General features: G+C 31.6%; 1 protein-coding gene across 1 annotated transcript in view; it reads left to right on the top strand.

The window, feature by feature from the left end:
• The first annotated feature begins 231 nt into the window (after positions 1–231).
• Ube4A (Ubiquitination factor E4A) overlaps positions 232–16,972 on the top strand; it is a 31,341-nt gene continuing 14,600 nt past the window's right edge. The window contains exons 1-7 of the mRNA XM_072526440.1: positions 232–831; positions 3,537–3,817; positions 5,547–5,879; positions 9,219–9,425; positions 11,520–11,626; positions 11,819–12,010; positions 12,249–12,537. Of these exons, the coding sequence (XP_072382541.1) occupies positions 315–831; positions 3,537–3,817; positions 5,547–5,879; positions 9,219–9,425; positions 11,520–11,626; positions 11,819–12,010; positions 12,249–12,537 (1,926 nt within the window). The 5' untranslated portion in view covers positions 232–314. The remainder of the gene's footprint in view (positions 832–3,536; positions 3,818–5,546; positions 5,880–9,218; positions 9,426–11,519; positions 11,627–11,818; positions 12,011–12,248; positions 12,538–16,972) is intronic.

Here is a 16,972-nt window from a genome sequence, read left to right as displayed (position 1 = left end):
TCTGTGGAGGAGAAACGGTTGATAGTTTTCATTTTATTCATTCTCTAACAATTCATAATTTTTATAAACTCGATACATCTAAGTATATATTTGTTAAGTAAAAAGAACATTTTTGTAAGATAATCTTATCGCGTTTTTTCCAGGGTATAACTTGTTATTGACTGACAATTCATGTAGAGGCCGTCTGATTATTTTAATTTAAAAAAAGAAGAACGTTTTGACGTTATTGTCACTGTCATTAAACTAACATGACAACTAATCAAATGATTTATCAAAAATCTTGTTTTTTGCAATATTTATGAAGTTAAACGACTATGTCAGGTTCAAATCCTTTTTCAGCTCTTTTCGGTATCACAAGTTCCACAAAGATTTCTAATGTCAGTAATGTTTTAGAACGAATTTTCAAATTTACTATAGATCCAAACAAATCTAACTCAGATTTGCTGTTTTTAGAAGATGTTCACAAAGTTCATGAAAAAACTGATTTAGATTTAAGTTTATTACAATATGCTTTATTCGAAAGATTATTTTTGTGTAATGAAAACTCGGAATTACGAAGCGACAGTGATAGCATTCAAGAAACCAAAGTTGTCAAGTATTTATACCACTGTCTGCAAAATTTAAATGATCACAAAAGTGAGTTATCTGCTGAGCATTATGATGATATTAAGGACAAAATTATGCAAAATACGGCTACTTCCATTATACAGCCAGATGTTTATTCTGGACAAAATATTGCAGCTGACTTGCTAGGATTGTTGAGAGATGCTGAACTTGGAGCAGATACATTTTTTCTTGATGCTGTTAACAAAGTTTATGCAGAAGAAAACAGTGAGTATTAAAGTTAATGCCTCACAATATTATGTTAGGTTCAGTTTTAATAGTCACTAGATTGTAATAAGCAACTGCAAGAAGAAACAGTTTCAAAATAGGAAAGTAGATATTTGCTATTTTCTTTTACTACCTTGGTGCATTAATATTCCGTCGCCGTCGGGCAGGTCAATTAATCTTGGTTAAAATGAGTAAATAAGTACAATATAATATTCGATATTGCTGTTTTCAGTATTATTTTACTGTATGCAAGACTGATGTTCTTCTTAATAACAATAACAGTTTTGCTTTAATTTTAACCTCAACTGATAATTCAAGATTCCAAAACACTAGAAGCCTCTGGATCATACCTATCCTAGTTATTAAGTATAATTTACATACAAAAATACAAGTAACTTTCTTGTCACATGATTGGTATGAGGAGGATCTAAAAATATTTCTTTACAAACTATCTAGATTTTGTAAACAACTTATGTCAGGTCTCTTGTCCTACTACATGGTATAGGTATCACCTAATTACCTAAATTATAAATCAAAGAAGAAGTGCATTGAAAAAAAAAATATATAATAGACGGCTTAGGTTTGATTTCGTTACAGCTTACCACCATTTAGTGATATGCATATTTCAGCCTTTTGGCTTCTTCAGAGCGAACTCATAATTTTACTCTAGTATTGAGTATTAGGAAATCATTTTCACAAAGGGATTTCTGTCTAGACAAATTGGCATGACTTGGATACAATTATAAATCCCCATTTCAGTACATTTGTCATCTGCTTGCTTTGTAATGTTTTGAAAGTACAGATTTAGGCTGAATGCTCAATTCAATTTCTGATATATATATATATATATATATATATATATATATATATATATATATATATATATATATATATATATATATATATATATATATATATATATATATATATATATATATATATATATATATATATATATATATATATATATATATATATATATATATATATATATATATATATATATTGTTCTTTTTTGTGGAGATATACAAAAGCATCACAGCAGCACAAAAGATCTTTAATCAACACACAATGGTCAATTTGTTAAAATTAGAAAATTAGATTATTCATCCACATGTTAAACATTAGTAAAAATTTCATTTATCATAAAATGCTATAAACTACAGCCTGTAACTGATTGTTTATAGTAAGCTGAAATTTGAATGTATCAGATAGTATTTTATAACTAGACTTTCATACACTTCAGTTGAAAAATTTATTGGAAAATCAGGGAAAAAGTTTTTGCTCTTAAAACTATCATATCTACAATAAAAATGAATAGAGATAAAATTGTTTGCAGTGAAATTTCGCCGCAAAATATACTTTTGTAGTTAAGTAAAAAAGTTTTCCAGTATGTAATAGTGAAAATTTGTCACGAAAAGTTATGACATTATATGAAAAACAGGAAAATAAAAACCCTTTCAAGTTTTTGAAAATTTTGTATTACCATTTTTAAGTTGTGTTCAAAAGAATGACGCAAAGAAACATGCAATACATTTTTTGGTTTTGCATAATAATTTTTTTATCCACCTCCAATGGGAAGATTAAAAAATGAAAACAAGCTTTCAAACCCATTTTGAAATATTAAAATTGGTTAATAAACCATAAGTCATATTCTTTTCTGTATTTAAATTTATTTGTACAATACAAATATTCATAATTTAGTATAATTTTGCTTTATAAACAATAATATAAACTTCTCATTGCTAAAAACTGTTTTAATAATTGTTCCATAAATTACAATTTTTGTTTATATGTACTTAAACCTGTTGTATCATAAATCTGATTTTAAAGAAAAAAATTGTTAGTTAAATTTTAATTTACAATTTAATATACCTATTAATTTTTTATTTTGAAAAATTTTATATAGCCTTTGTATGACATGGGTTTTTTTGGTCCAATAGCTATTGCAGTTTTCGGTGCTCCCGGGGAGAACATTTGTATTTTGCAACACAGAAATTCACATAATATTTAGATATAGACCTTTTTTTACTCTTCTTAAGGTCCCTTTGGTATCTTCTGTGCCTCCCAAGTTTTTCTGTTGGGTTTTTGTTTACTAAAACATCTAATAAATGTAGTCTGTTGTTCTCTATTTCTATGGTGAACTGAATTTTAGATTTCATATTGCTACCTCTATTATGACTACCTCATGAAAAAGGTTTGTGATGTCTTCTGAGAACTGCTGACTAATGCATTATAATGCATCCCTAACTGACACCACAGTAAATAGTGAAGCAATGGTCTTATGGTGGTTTGCTTTTCATAGTATTTGTGAAGTTTAATAAAGTTTTAGTTTATTTGTGAAGAATAATGTCTTCAACCATTATTCTGCTTGGTGTGATAGCAAAGTTTCAACTTTTAGCTAATACAATGGAAATCAAAAATATCCTATCAACTTCAATTAGTTACAACTGCTACCACATTGTCTCTGATAATGTGTGCCTTAGTTGCTGCTATGGTGTATCATCTTGATATGCTTAATTTGTGTTGCATTCTTATTTACCATTTCTATCCTACTACTGTACTCTAATATAATAAGTATATCATAAAACTCTTCCCAAAGTGGTAAAGTAATCAAAACTTTCTTTAATGAAATTTGAAAGTATGCACTTTATAAATAATAAATTTTCTTAATGTATTATTTTTTGTATGACTATACTTTTCAGACACAACTTCAATAACTACTTTTGTTAGAGCTATCAATAAAATACTAATAGAAGAGTTGGCTCCTGCGACAGTAACAGATGTTAACCCTTCAATTTTTAACTATTTAGATATTGTACCTAACAATGAAATATTAGCTGAAGTGTTTATAGATAGCTGTGCTCCAAAGAATAATACTGGGTCAAGTTTTGCAGAAACTCTTTTAGGGGCCATTTTGAACAACTCTGTATTACCTAAGACCCCAGTTGGCCAGTATGTACACTTTACAAATCCAGTGGATCAGGTAATTTCTTTCATACTTATTGTTTTATACATAATTTAATATACCAATAGTATACATTTATTTACTTTTTCTATGAAAACTAATGATTTGTTATGGTGAACATAAAAATGGGTGTGCATGTGTTTTTTTTTCTCTATAATAATCCCACCCTTGGTTGGATTTGTCCCTATTGGCTTTCTTACTCTACCCTAATTGCATTAATTCTTCTTATCTTTCTATCTCTTTTTATTATCTGTCTGGCCAGAGAGCCAAATCGAGGGCCAGTTTGAGACCCTTCACATCTTTCCCTCGAGAGACCTTTCGAGTATGCTTTTATATCTTTCCCAGTCTATCTCTCGGATTTCTGAAGTTTGATTTAACCCAAGTTGGAGTGGCTAGTTCAAATTGAATTTGCCTGTGATCAGAAGATGAAGGTTCTTCTGACATATGCCAGTTGCCTATAGTATTACATACTTTGCCACTACAGAGGGAGAAAACTAGGACCTCTCTTTGAGTGGCTGTGCCAAATGTAGGTTTATCACCATGAGTCTGGCGCTTTGCTCGTAATTCACAACCCACCTCAATGCACCTTAAAGCGTGATGGTTGTGATTTGTGCGATTTTGTTTTGTTTTAACTCACACTTGTTTATGATAATATTCTTCCTTAAATGTATATGCAGAGAAGGAAGGTCCAGCATTACTTTTAACACTATAAGGGGAGCACGATTACATTACTTTTGCTGCATTATTTCAGTCCAACAAACCAGCGAACATAAGTACTGGGTATGTTGTGGCAAAATTTTTCGAGAACATTCTACGTAAATTGTATTTCTCTTTTCTTTAGCCCATCTAATCCTTTTTATACACGTTTTCATTTTAGTAACGACTGTTTAATACAGGGTGTCACAAAAAGATTGGTCATAAATTATACCACAATTTTTAGGGATGAAAATAAGTCGATTTGGCCTAACTTACCTACATGCAAAAGTGGACCCAAAAAAAGTTACGGGTTGTTAAAGTTACAAAATAAAACGAATTTTTTACTATTGCTCCAAAACAGTTTAAAATTTTTTTATGAAAATTTTAACCATTAACTGTTTTTAAACCGTTATGGAGCAATATTAAAAACTTTGTAACTTTAACACTCCGTAACTTTTCTGGGTGCACTTTTGTGTATAAGCTAAATCAATTTATTTTTGTCCCTAAAAATCGTGGTATAATTTATGACCAATCTTTTTGTGTGACACTCTGTAGATTTGTGTATAACTACTTTCTCAATTATTGCATTTACATTCTCTTGACCTGAATGAAGTAGATATTCCAGCTTCATAACTGCAGTTTTCCAATTCGCGTCCATAGTCAAAAATGTTTATATTTTAACATTTGTTGTAATATCTGTTCTGCCTTGATTATTATATGACATCTATAGATATATATATATATGCCTCTATAGAACTATGATAAAAGTGTATCGTGTTTGCAGTGTTCAGATTTCAATTCTCTTCATATTCATGGGAAGTACAGGTCTTTTTAAAGATCAAGGCAGTCAACAACCCATTATTCTGAAGAATAATGGATTAATATAATAATAACAACTTCTGAAGAAGTTGTATATAATTGTAGCGATACATTGAAATCCGTAAAATAACAATTTTATTTCAACTGTCAGTCCTTGAAAGTTTAAATATTGTTTTGTATACTATACCTATAATTATACCTATAATCTTCTAATTTAATTGATATGTTTTAGCCTGTAAACAACGGAACTGAAGAATACCTTTGGATATATCTTTCGAAACAAAACAAAAACTTGCACAAATTCTTTCTAGCTATGTTAAAGTGTAGTCCAAAAGTTAAAGAGAAAACGACGTTATGGATCGGAAATTGTCTTAAGACAAACGCCAATAGAGGCAAGTTATGGAACACACATGTGCCTGAGTTAAATCCAGCTATGTATACAAACGTAGCAGATGGGTTTATGTTGAATTTAAGTAATTTGTTGTTAAGTTTGTGCCAACCATTTTGTTCAAAGATTAATGATGAAAGAATTTTAAAAGTTGACCCCACTTATTGTGCTGTTTCTGTAAGTATTATCTCATAAAAACATTTTTATTTAGGAAAATAGCATAGAAGGTATATTATATAAAGAATTTTAGTAAAAAATTTATAGCGTAAATTGTATAATTTTAACATATATAAAATATAATACATTATGGCAGTGCTGTATCAACTAAGTTGTTAAAATTATTTGCTTGAAAAAAAAAATATTCTAGTTACATGTCTTATAGTAATATAATTTTTTTTTAATTTGAAAAAAACTTGATTTAATCCAGTCCTAATTTTCCTTGATGAATTTCCGATGGACATTCATCAAAAACAACTCAGTCAATCTGCGCTCTTCCATTGTACTTCTAAGCTAAGACCTTTGAAGAGTACTAAATAATCATTCAACAGGCTTTAGTGGATGAGAAAGAACTTAAAAAGAAAAGTGCGTGCCTTATTGTAGGGAAAAAATATGAGCTTGGCTTTCTCCATAAAACTCCATGAAATACCTTGCATTTTTTCCTAAATTTTTGGAAATCATTTTTAGTATGTATGAAGGTTGAGGATGGGATAAAGCAAAAGCAGGTGTATTTGGTATGAGAATTTAACATTTAATGATAAAGTCAAAATAAGGGACGATCAACGTTCGTCTCCAGTATTCAATTGCAGTCTCAGATGGTGGATTATTTCTGCTAGTGGAGTATTTGCTTTTGAGCAATATCTTCGAAGTTGTATTAATTTATGAATAAATTTTGTCCAACTTCTTCGTAACCACTATATACTTGGTCTTATCCTCGTTGGCCTTAAGACCAATTTTCTTGGCCCCGTTTTTAATTACTGTGAAGACTTCCTTTGCAGCTGTGGTGGATTGTGCAATTGTGTCCACATCGTCATAAAGACCAGAAGTATTTTTGATCCCTGGACAGCAACACCGTTTCTCAGCTCTGGCTCTGCTTTTCTTACTGTATAGTCCAAGGCGAAGTTGAACAACCAAGGGGCAAGAGGATCTCCTTGGCTGTTTATATAATACCAGTGCCTGTTGCCCTTCACTGATTTTAAAACTGCCTAGACTGACTGGTTCTGCTTTCCTCCTCAAGTTGTTATATTCGTGATTCTAAATATTGTTTGTTCTTTTTTCTAAACAGTTTTCCTTTTCCTTTCATGCTCTAATTCTATTATAATTTTCCCTGGTTTCTTTTGTAGGTCTTGTTAGTTACTCCAATTTTTTATTGGCTTTCTATTGTAAGCATTGTGCACACTTCTGATAGAACCACTGTTTCTTTTGTTCTTCCTCTTCTTTCATATAGTTTCTGCTGCAGCTTTTTCTATGATGTTTTGTATATTTTGCCATTTCTTGTCTATGTCATTTCGTCATTTTTTCCGGTGGAACTGTGTGGTTTTTACTGCCATATTGTTGGCTACAGTGAACTCCGCATATCGTGATCCATTCTCGTTATGGTTTTGACATCATGTCTGAGTGGTAAGATATAAGCATAAGGCCATCATCAAAAAACATATTTTCAGTTTATGGCAGACAAGGAATCCATTTTTTTGTAACAACTGTACCGATTAAATCACCTTTAAACATACCTATTTAGAGTGCCAAGCATTAAAACCAAGCAACCAAAGAAAAAAACAACATTTATACCAATATGAAGGATTTACTTAACTCTCAGTTTAATAAAGTACAGAAATACTTAAAAGACATTCAACTTCATAATATTTAAAATACCGAATTATAATAATTTGTAAATTGTGTTCTCTCCCCTGTTAGTAACCCTCAGTAGTTGATGCGCGGTTATTTTTTGTTCAAATAAAAAAAATTGTTATGTTCTCCCTTGCTGAAGAAATATTCATCGATTTACTGGGGGGTCTGATCGTCACGTCACCCATAAAGATGCCTGGATGTGGTCTGATTAAATAGCAGCAAAACTATCGGGACGATAGTACAAATTCTTATGGCGGCACCACACTTCGCTGTTATGCAGCTTCGCTGCATTCGCAAAAATATTTGTTATTAGTCAGCAAATAACAAATACGCTACTTCACACTTGTGCCGGCGACAAACACATGAGTGTTTGGCAGAACCAAAATGGACGTGGACGTATTGACGGTGGCTGCAACAACAAATCAAAACGTAATAGGTACGATAGTTGTATATAAACACACACATTTGTCGAATGTATGGTTCAAGAATAACGAGAATTAGAATAAAGTTAGATTAAGATAAACAGTGAGAAAACCACCGGTGCGACCGAAGTGTGGGCAGTCGATACATACATTCGGCGTGCATTCGGCTTATTCGTGTCCTTTGAAGTGTGTCAAAAACCGACAAGAGGACGGATAGGCGTATTTGCTTATGCTTGCGAATAAATCAAATAATTGACAAATGTACCCTCCACACGTCGCCTTATGCGGCCGAATATTTTACATAATGAATAACACAGCGAGGTGTAATGCCGCCATTAAAGATTAAAGCTAAATTATTGAGAAAATATAGCGTCTTGTCTTCGTATTTTAGTTTGTACATATTTGCGCTTGCCTGATGAGACCAAACGAGGTCGAAATGGCCATAGTATGGTGGTGTTTACCGAATTAAATACAAAGACTGATAAATCGTGCTTCTACTACATATAATGTCTTAAATACATTTAAGTTACAGAAAGCTTTTTGGAAGATATATTTTTAAATTACAGGAGGCACATTTTTAAAGAATATCAGTCACATTATTGTGATTTTATTCGATGATTCCTTTGTAGTAACTTGTTCCTGGTAGAATTTTTATATGATGTTATAAAGACTTTTACACTTTTTAACGAAATGCTTGCAATTCTCCAATCGATTATATTTTTAGGTTAGCTTTTTCATATGATTTGCCCGTTTTTAGGACTATACTATTGGATTTTTAATTTGTGTACAAGACTAGTCCTACTATTTATAAATAGCTAAATGGCCGACAGATCCTTCTTGAAATTGTCTCATTGTCTACCCGTCTGTCTGTCGTAAAATAACTCTTGAAGGAAATGATAAAATGGTGGCGTTCCTAACCATATCGTTAGACATTAGTCATTCGGCTTTCATAAGAACTTTCGTTATCTTCAAAACTTCTGGAGAATCCTTCGATACTTGGTTGTATCAGTTTATTCTTTTTGTTTCTCTTTCTCCGTAGATGACCATTTTTTTAAGGAGATTTGTTTATCAGTATCGTGGCCTTGTATTTCTTTAGTTAACCGGATTTTGGATATTAACATAATTCTTATTTTGACAATTTAGATCATTGTTATGTTTTAGATCTTTGTACCAAACACGGATATTTCACAATCATAATTCGTAAAACAATGTTTAAGAGAATTATACTATGTACCGTTATATTTTTTAGAACGAAGATATAGCCGAAAAAGGGATTCATATGTCTGATATGTCTACAGAAACTTGCTTTTTGCCAGTATCTTCTGATGATACCTTGGAGGAAAAACGATTGACTGCCAAAAGTTACAATTTTGTTACTGAGTGTTTTTTCATGGCCCAGAAATCTTTAGATTTGGGATATAGAGTTGGAGTAGACAAGCTAATGCGACAAAATCATGTACGTATAATACAATGTTATGTTTCTTATATATAAAAAAAATATAAAAACTTTCTTAAGAGGTAAGGCTTTTGTATGTGTCTGAATTAAAGTGTTTTAGCATTTTATGTGTAGTAGGAAAATAGGGAAGTTATTATTCAATATTTTATTATTTACAATTTTGTTACTGAGTGTTTTTTCATGGCCCAGAAATCTTTAGATTTGGGATATAGAGTTGGAGTAGACAAGCTAATGCGACAAAATCATGTACGTATAATACAATGTTATGTTTCTTATATATAAAAAAAATATAAAAACTTTCTTAAGAGGTAAGGCTTTTGTATGTGTCTGAATTAAAGTGTTTTAGCATTTTATGTGTAGCAGGAAAATAGGGAAGTTATTATTCAATATTTTATTATTCATATTTTTAAGTGTTTAATCAAAGAACAGCAATGTATCCGAGATTGGATCACTAGTAACAAAGATAATTAATCAGGTGTCTTAAATTTTACCGGTAATAACACCCAATGAAGTTAGAAGGTCAGTGCAATAAATGAAACACAATATTGTGATGAAATAGTGACATGCCTTGAAAGTGGTTGGAAAAAGATTGATGCAGGTCCTTGTCAAACTATTCACTAGATGTCTGCAGGAAGCAGTAACAGTGGAATAACTTGCGCATAACAGCGGAAATTATCATACTTCATAAAAAAGTCAATGCTATCGACATCAGAAACTACAGGCCCATAAGTCTACTTTCCCACATTTATAAATAATTTACAAAAATAATTACGAATCGATTAAAAAATAAATTGTAATTTTATCAGCCCATAGAACAGGCGGGTTATAGAAAAGGCTAAGGAACAAACGATCACCTATTGGTTGTAATATTGGTAATAAAAAATCTTATAGAAAAATGTACTAAATATAATAAACCACTAGCTTTAATATTTGTGGATTATGAAAAGGCCTTTGACACCATAAATAAAAAAAAATGTTGGGAGCCTTGACAGAATGCCGATTTGACTGTCTGTATATAAATATAATTAAACACATATATTAAAACGCAACATCTAGTGTTAGAGTGGGTGATCGTTAAACTCAGAAATTCCCCATACAACGTGGAGTACGTCAGGAGGGCACCATATTACCGAAACTGTTCACTACGCTTTTGGAATATATATGTAAAAGGGCAAAACTGGCCGACAAGGGCATAAACATAAATGGAGAAAAGCTTAGCCACATAAGGTTTGCAGATGATATACTATGTCCAGCAGTGGATAAGCGAATATTGAATGATGAATATACCAAAGTATTTATTTATATTGAAGGAAAAAGAAGAGAAAGCCCTAAATGTCCCTCAATATATGCAGGAAAGAGTAGTCAAAACTTGTAATTTTTCTGTCATCACAGTGAAACGTATTATTAGACATCCTTCAATCTTAGCTTGTCCACTGCTGGACATAGATCTCCCTCATAATTTTCCATCTGTTTTGATCTTGTGCCTCTTGCATTCGATTCCTATGGCAACGTTTTAGATCATCAGTTTAACGTGTTGGTGGGTGACCTCTACTTGAGCAGGCATCATCTCTTGGTCTCCATTCCAGTATCTGCAAACACTTAATTATTACCGAAATCTTAGATTTTTTAGTGTTTAAGTGGATATTTATAAGGTAATAAGGAGAAGTAATATTTTCTAACCTTTAAATTGAAATTTCATTTTTTAACTTTCCTAGTTCTTACATTGACTTAAATCTTTTGATATAACTCGTACAATTATGAATGCCATTATTTGTGCAAAGATCCAACAACTGTCGTTAACAGTTTTTGTGACATTTTTCATCTTAGGTTTCGTTATTCATTGAGCAATCGAGCAATCGCTAACGCTACCTTAAGATGTTGTAACGCCCAATATATAGTTGATATGAATTTGTTTATCTTAATTTATATCTATTAAAATTGCTTGAATTTATTTGCAATATATTATATCATATTTAAGAAAGGTATAACTCATCAAAAAATGCTCCTCTACTTTTATGGAACGCTATATTTTTTTAATTTTAATCGTTTTTTTATCGAGATTGCATAAGAAATATTAATACAAAAAATTTATAGGAAATGGGTAGAATCCAAAGAGCTTTTAATGACGCTCTACAACAAGCTGGTGGAAATTCTGATTTAGTAGGAGCTATCAAAGATAGAATGAGCGATGAGCTCACAAAGTAAGTGTACATCTAGATATATATTATTATTGTTTATCTAATTTTTAACATTAGTTGTATCGCATTTATATTTCAATCAATTTTCAAGCTTTTTGCACTAGCGGTTTCCCTACAAATGCACTGTATAAATAAGCAATACTGTATAAGTAGAATTATCTACAATAAATGTTGAATCTTAACGTTTTGTTTTAGGTATTTATCCTTAAAATGCGCCCTCTCGGATCCAGATGTTATAAGTAAAATGTTCGATTTGATATCAGCTACGTCTTACTGGTTATGTCAAGTTTCAATGCACCAACATACCCCAGAATCAACTGCCTTCGCTCCATTGAAAGAATTACCAGTCACATTTCCATTAGATTCTAATGTACCTGATACTTTAAAGTAAGACATCCTTTATCTTAGCTATAATTTTTTTATTGCATTTGACTGGTTCTTTACAATTTACATAATAATATACAGAGTAATAACCAACTCTATTGTAAATTATATACAAAAGATGACCTATAACTTGATGATATTTCGTGAATATTAGCAGCTGAATTCTTAAGCTCCAAAGAAATATTGTGAACTGCTTGTAAATATAATAATAATGACAACCTCAACCGTAATCTCCTTTTAGATGCATTCCAGAATTCATCGTTGAAAACATTGTATCATTCCTAATATTTGTGAGAAGATTTACACCAAAAGACTTTGAGGAGCAAAGCTACGAAAAATTGTGCCCCATTCTTACCTTTGTGTTAGTATTTATGGGTTCTAGACGGCACATGAAGAATCCCCACGTTAGAGCTAGGTTAGCGGAGGCTTTGGAATCAATGTTACCTTACCATAAGCATGATACCCAGAGAAGTAATATAGGAAGTACTCAGAGGCTACGGTTGTTTAGGGAGCATCCTCATAAAGGAGAGGTAAGTTTAGTATTTTAAAGAAAACTTTTCGACATCTGAGCATATTCGTAGCATGTGAATAAGCGTAATTAGTGTCAGAAAACAATAGACCTCAAGTTTATTTTACAAGGGGAATTGGCAATATATCAACGTTTAAGAGAAATATATTTTAAAAACTTATAACCAATGTTCCAGACCATTCCTTTCCCCCCTATAGCACTCTGATGCGCGGTAGGGGCACAACTATCAGCCAAATGCTGTTCATGTGGGAGTCCTGGGTAATAGAACTCCAACATTGATCCCTAACCGATTCAATTCAGGATAGCATGACGCGCTTTATTCCTGTTATCCTCTACTGACTTATCCGCGGAACTAAAATTGTTTGCTTGGGCCTCAGGCTCAATACTTGGTGCTCAAGAGTTTGGACCCAACGTGCCCGGGTTTTTTGTTTTTATTTATTTTTTTGTTGACTTTCGCTGATCTAGAAACACTGACTAGAGTATCCGTGTCCTTACCTTAAAGAAAGTCTGTCAGTAGTTAAAACAAATAAAGCACTTCCACCGTTCTGAGAAGTTCAGAGACGTTACTTACTATTTAGTTTAGTATTAATGCTGGTTTGCTACTTTAAAATAATTTTTAGTCACATTTAATATTTTGTTTAAAGCCTGTAGATATTCATATGATAAGAGATACATTCATAGTTTCCATAAAACGCCTATGGATGGGGAGATAAATTAGGAGGAGAGGAGAATTAAAATCTCACCTTAGTAAAAAAAAAACGTCTTTAAGGCAGTATTCGTTCAAATTAACTGCCGATTTACTATTTTTACTGGGAATAAACCACAATTTTACTTTAACCCTTTAACTGGTAGTGGTAGCAATAGCTACTTGAGTATCTCTTGAGGATCTCTGGCAAGAATGCATACCACGTCAACAATGAATGCGTACGAAAATCAGATATGATGATTTAGCCAGTATGTATAGCTAGCAGTGTGCATTTCGGTCTACCATATATCACAGAAAACAGGTGGTTTGTGCGTTTCAGTCTAATTTTTAGCTGTTAGAAGTTAAAAAATTGTAAAGTAATTTGGTAAGTATTGTTTATTATTATATATAGACTGTAGTGGTTTGAATTTCATTAAAAAGTAGTAGTGGTGTTTTTTTTTAACTAAACATAATTGAAAGGTATCTTGTGGAGACATAACCTCTTGCATAAAGATCCAAATATTCAATTTTTTTGGCAAATAAAACCAGTTATCATTATTACATCTTGCAAAACTGATAAGCAGTAACTGAGTTTTAAAATTTATCACATTGTTTTTATATAGTTATATCCGCAGAGTTGTTATAAGCTCATACAGGGTGTCCCAATTATTTGCATGCAACATTATTGTGAGGTAGGCGTATTCACGGTCCATATTTAGTTGAGAAAGTTACACAAACGTTATTGTCACAGAAAAATGGTCAAAAAACGTCTCAACGAAGCAGAACTACAACGTTTACTGGAAACTTCCGAAAATAGTGCGTTCTATCACTCGGACTATGAAGGAGATTCCGATGTCGAAGATACTCTAGTGTTTGACAGTCCTTCCTTTCTAAGTGCAACTAACGTTAATTATTTGGGAAATAAATCAGCAGAAGACGTTGAAATAAAAGTTGAAAGCACTTTCGATGATTCTGATGATGACCCCACATTCTTAACTAGAGATGATCCTAAAAATTCTAGAAAAAATATGTTTCCATTTACATACAGTTCCTCATCGAGTAGCAAGGATGAAGGAATAATTCATCGGGATCAACTAATAATGTTAAAGTTCACATATGTTTAGATGAAGAAATAGTAAATAAAAATTCATTGGAATTTATATGATCAAAAAATGTTCAAGCTCCCTCAAGTTATGAGAATTTTGAGTTCAAGGAAAGTATTAGAAAGCATAATAATTGTGGTGACATACATGCTGCTTCTCCTAGCCCCTAGGACATACTTTAACCTTTTTTTTGATAAGGATTTGTGTGGTCAAATTATCACACATTCCAATTTATACGCCGAACAAGGAAATGTTACGTTGGAGCTAGATAGCGCAGATTTTGATGTTTTTGTTTTATAATAATGGGGTTTAATTCTATACCTACATTAAAATCGTATTGTTCTAACGACATTAATTTTCGAGTAAACCGAATCACCGATATCTTCACGGTGAAACGCTTCCTCAAAGTCTTGAGATATTTACATATAAACGACAACACAAAAATGCCCCCACCTGAAAGTCCGGATTTTGACAAACTTTTTAAAATTACATCTCTTATAAATAGCCTAAAAGCTAAGTTTTTGTCCACTTTTCTCCACCATCTAGGCATCTCTCAATAGATGAAAGTATAATCGTTTTTAAAGGAACATCATAACTGAAGCGAGATATGCCTATGAAGCCTATCAAAATGGGCTTCAAGCTATGGGCTATTGCTTGTTTCGAAACTGGTTTTTTATTAGATTTCGAGCTCTACGAGGGTAAAAAAACGAGGAATACTAGTGATACATTGGGAGAAAGTTTCATTTTAAATTTGAGCAAACCGTTTGCCGAAAAAGGGTATTACCTTTACATTGATAACTTTTTTTCGATAATTTTACTATGTGAAAAACTCATTAGAAAGAAACTATTTGTTCGTGGTACAAAACGGCAAACTATAAAACAATTTCCTAAGAACTTATGCTCTAACAAAAATTTAAAAATGAGTCAATCGGACGCTGTGTCTTTGGGCAATATTTCCGTATACAAGTAGAAAAATAGGAGTGTGAAATGTGTGACAGTTGCCAGTAATATGCATAATATTCAAGATCTGTTAGAAGTATCACGTACCAATAAAAGAGGGCAACTTCCTTGTCATATGACCATAGCGGACTACAACAGATATATGGGCGGCGAGGATCACTTTGATCGATTTCATTACACGTATATAATAACTTGGAAGTCCAGGAGATGGCGGATGAAAATTTTTTATTACCTGCTTAATGCGGCAATTGTAAATAGCTACATTTTATTCAAAGAAAATATGAGAAATAACAAAAATAATCAAAAGCTCATGTCTCATTTGCAGTTCCGAAGTGATCTGTCAAATTCTCTTTGTCAATTTCTACATTTACGTGTCGAAAACAGGATCCCAGAGAAATTCGAACCAATTTGACAATACGGGACACCTTGCCGTAAAGGGTACCTACTGAAGATGTGCAGGGTTTAGCCAAAATAAGAAACAAACCAGGTAATGTCATGTTGCTTTATGCAAAACTTGTTTTGAACCATACAAGAAAAAGTAACATTTTGATTTCTATAATTGTTACGTAATAAATAAGTTTATATGTTTATATATTTCAATTTTTGTAATAAAACATAAGAAAATATAATGGTAACTATATTTACCAGTGATACTTCGGCACTTTTTTGTCATCCTAAAGGAAACCTGGTAGCTATATTACCAGTCATTTTTTTTTCGTAAAATTTGGGAAAAAATCATTCGCCGAATTTTTAAAATATTTTTCCGGTAAATCTAAGGTCACATTGAATATGCACTAGGAACTGTAATTAACAAACCAAGGAAAAAAAAGTTTTCTTACTTAAAAGGTTAAAATAAGTTTATTTTGGCGTTTCGATTTTCACTTTGGAAATTGTTCTCAAAATACAAATTGAATTAAGTTTTATTTTTTTTACTTCGTTATAAAAAATTACATTTTATCTGAAACGGTTTATGTAAAACCAAATAAAAAAGAAAGTAAAACAAGTGAATCATACTAACTGAAAGAAAACTAGATAAAAAATTTGAACTACATAGGCGCCACCTTATTCTTTCTTTGAGATACAAGGAAAACTCAAGGATCCTAGAAAGGATTCTCAAAAAATATAAAAATAAGTAAAAAATAGGTATGGTCTTTTTCTAAACTAATATAAAGCTAAAGGAACAGAAAAAATCACACTTAACCTTTATGGAGTTTTAGTACAGTTATTAGAATTATTTATTTATTGTCTAAGATTGTTGAGAAATAAAAAAAGTACCAACTGGTTACCTACTAGCTGTGTTTATTGCTTGATCAAAAGCTCAGTATGGTACCAATTTGGGCAGATTTTAAATTGCATAGTACAGAAGCAAAAATGTCCACACAGAAAGATTTAAATGTTATTCAAAATAAAAAAAAATGAAGATAAAAATAAAAAAATAAGAATTTATCTTGATCATGATCATAATTTACATAATGTCTTGACTTTCGATCTTAAGCGGGCTATTTATTTTAAACGCAAAAAGACTTTTTTTCGCCTATATTGATTAAAAACTCATATTATTTTAAAATCACGTATGAAATAGAGAATTTATGGATAAGAAAGAAATAGCGATTGATTTGCTTAGCGGCATTTGTCAATGTAAATAAACAATTGAATTATGTTTATGTCTTTTAAAGATCTAAAACTCA

This window comes from Diabrotica undecimpunctata, chromosome 3 (assembly GCF_040954645.1).
Source record: "Diabrotica undecimpunctata isolate CICGRU chromosome 3, icDiaUnde3, whole genome shotgun sequence".
NCBI lineage: Eukaryota > Metazoa > Arthropoda > Insecta > Coleoptera > Chrysomelidae > Diabrotica > Diabrotica undecimpunctata.
The sequence above is the reverse complement of the archived record's forward strand: the minus strand, read 5'-3'. Positions and strand labels throughout refer to the sequence as shown.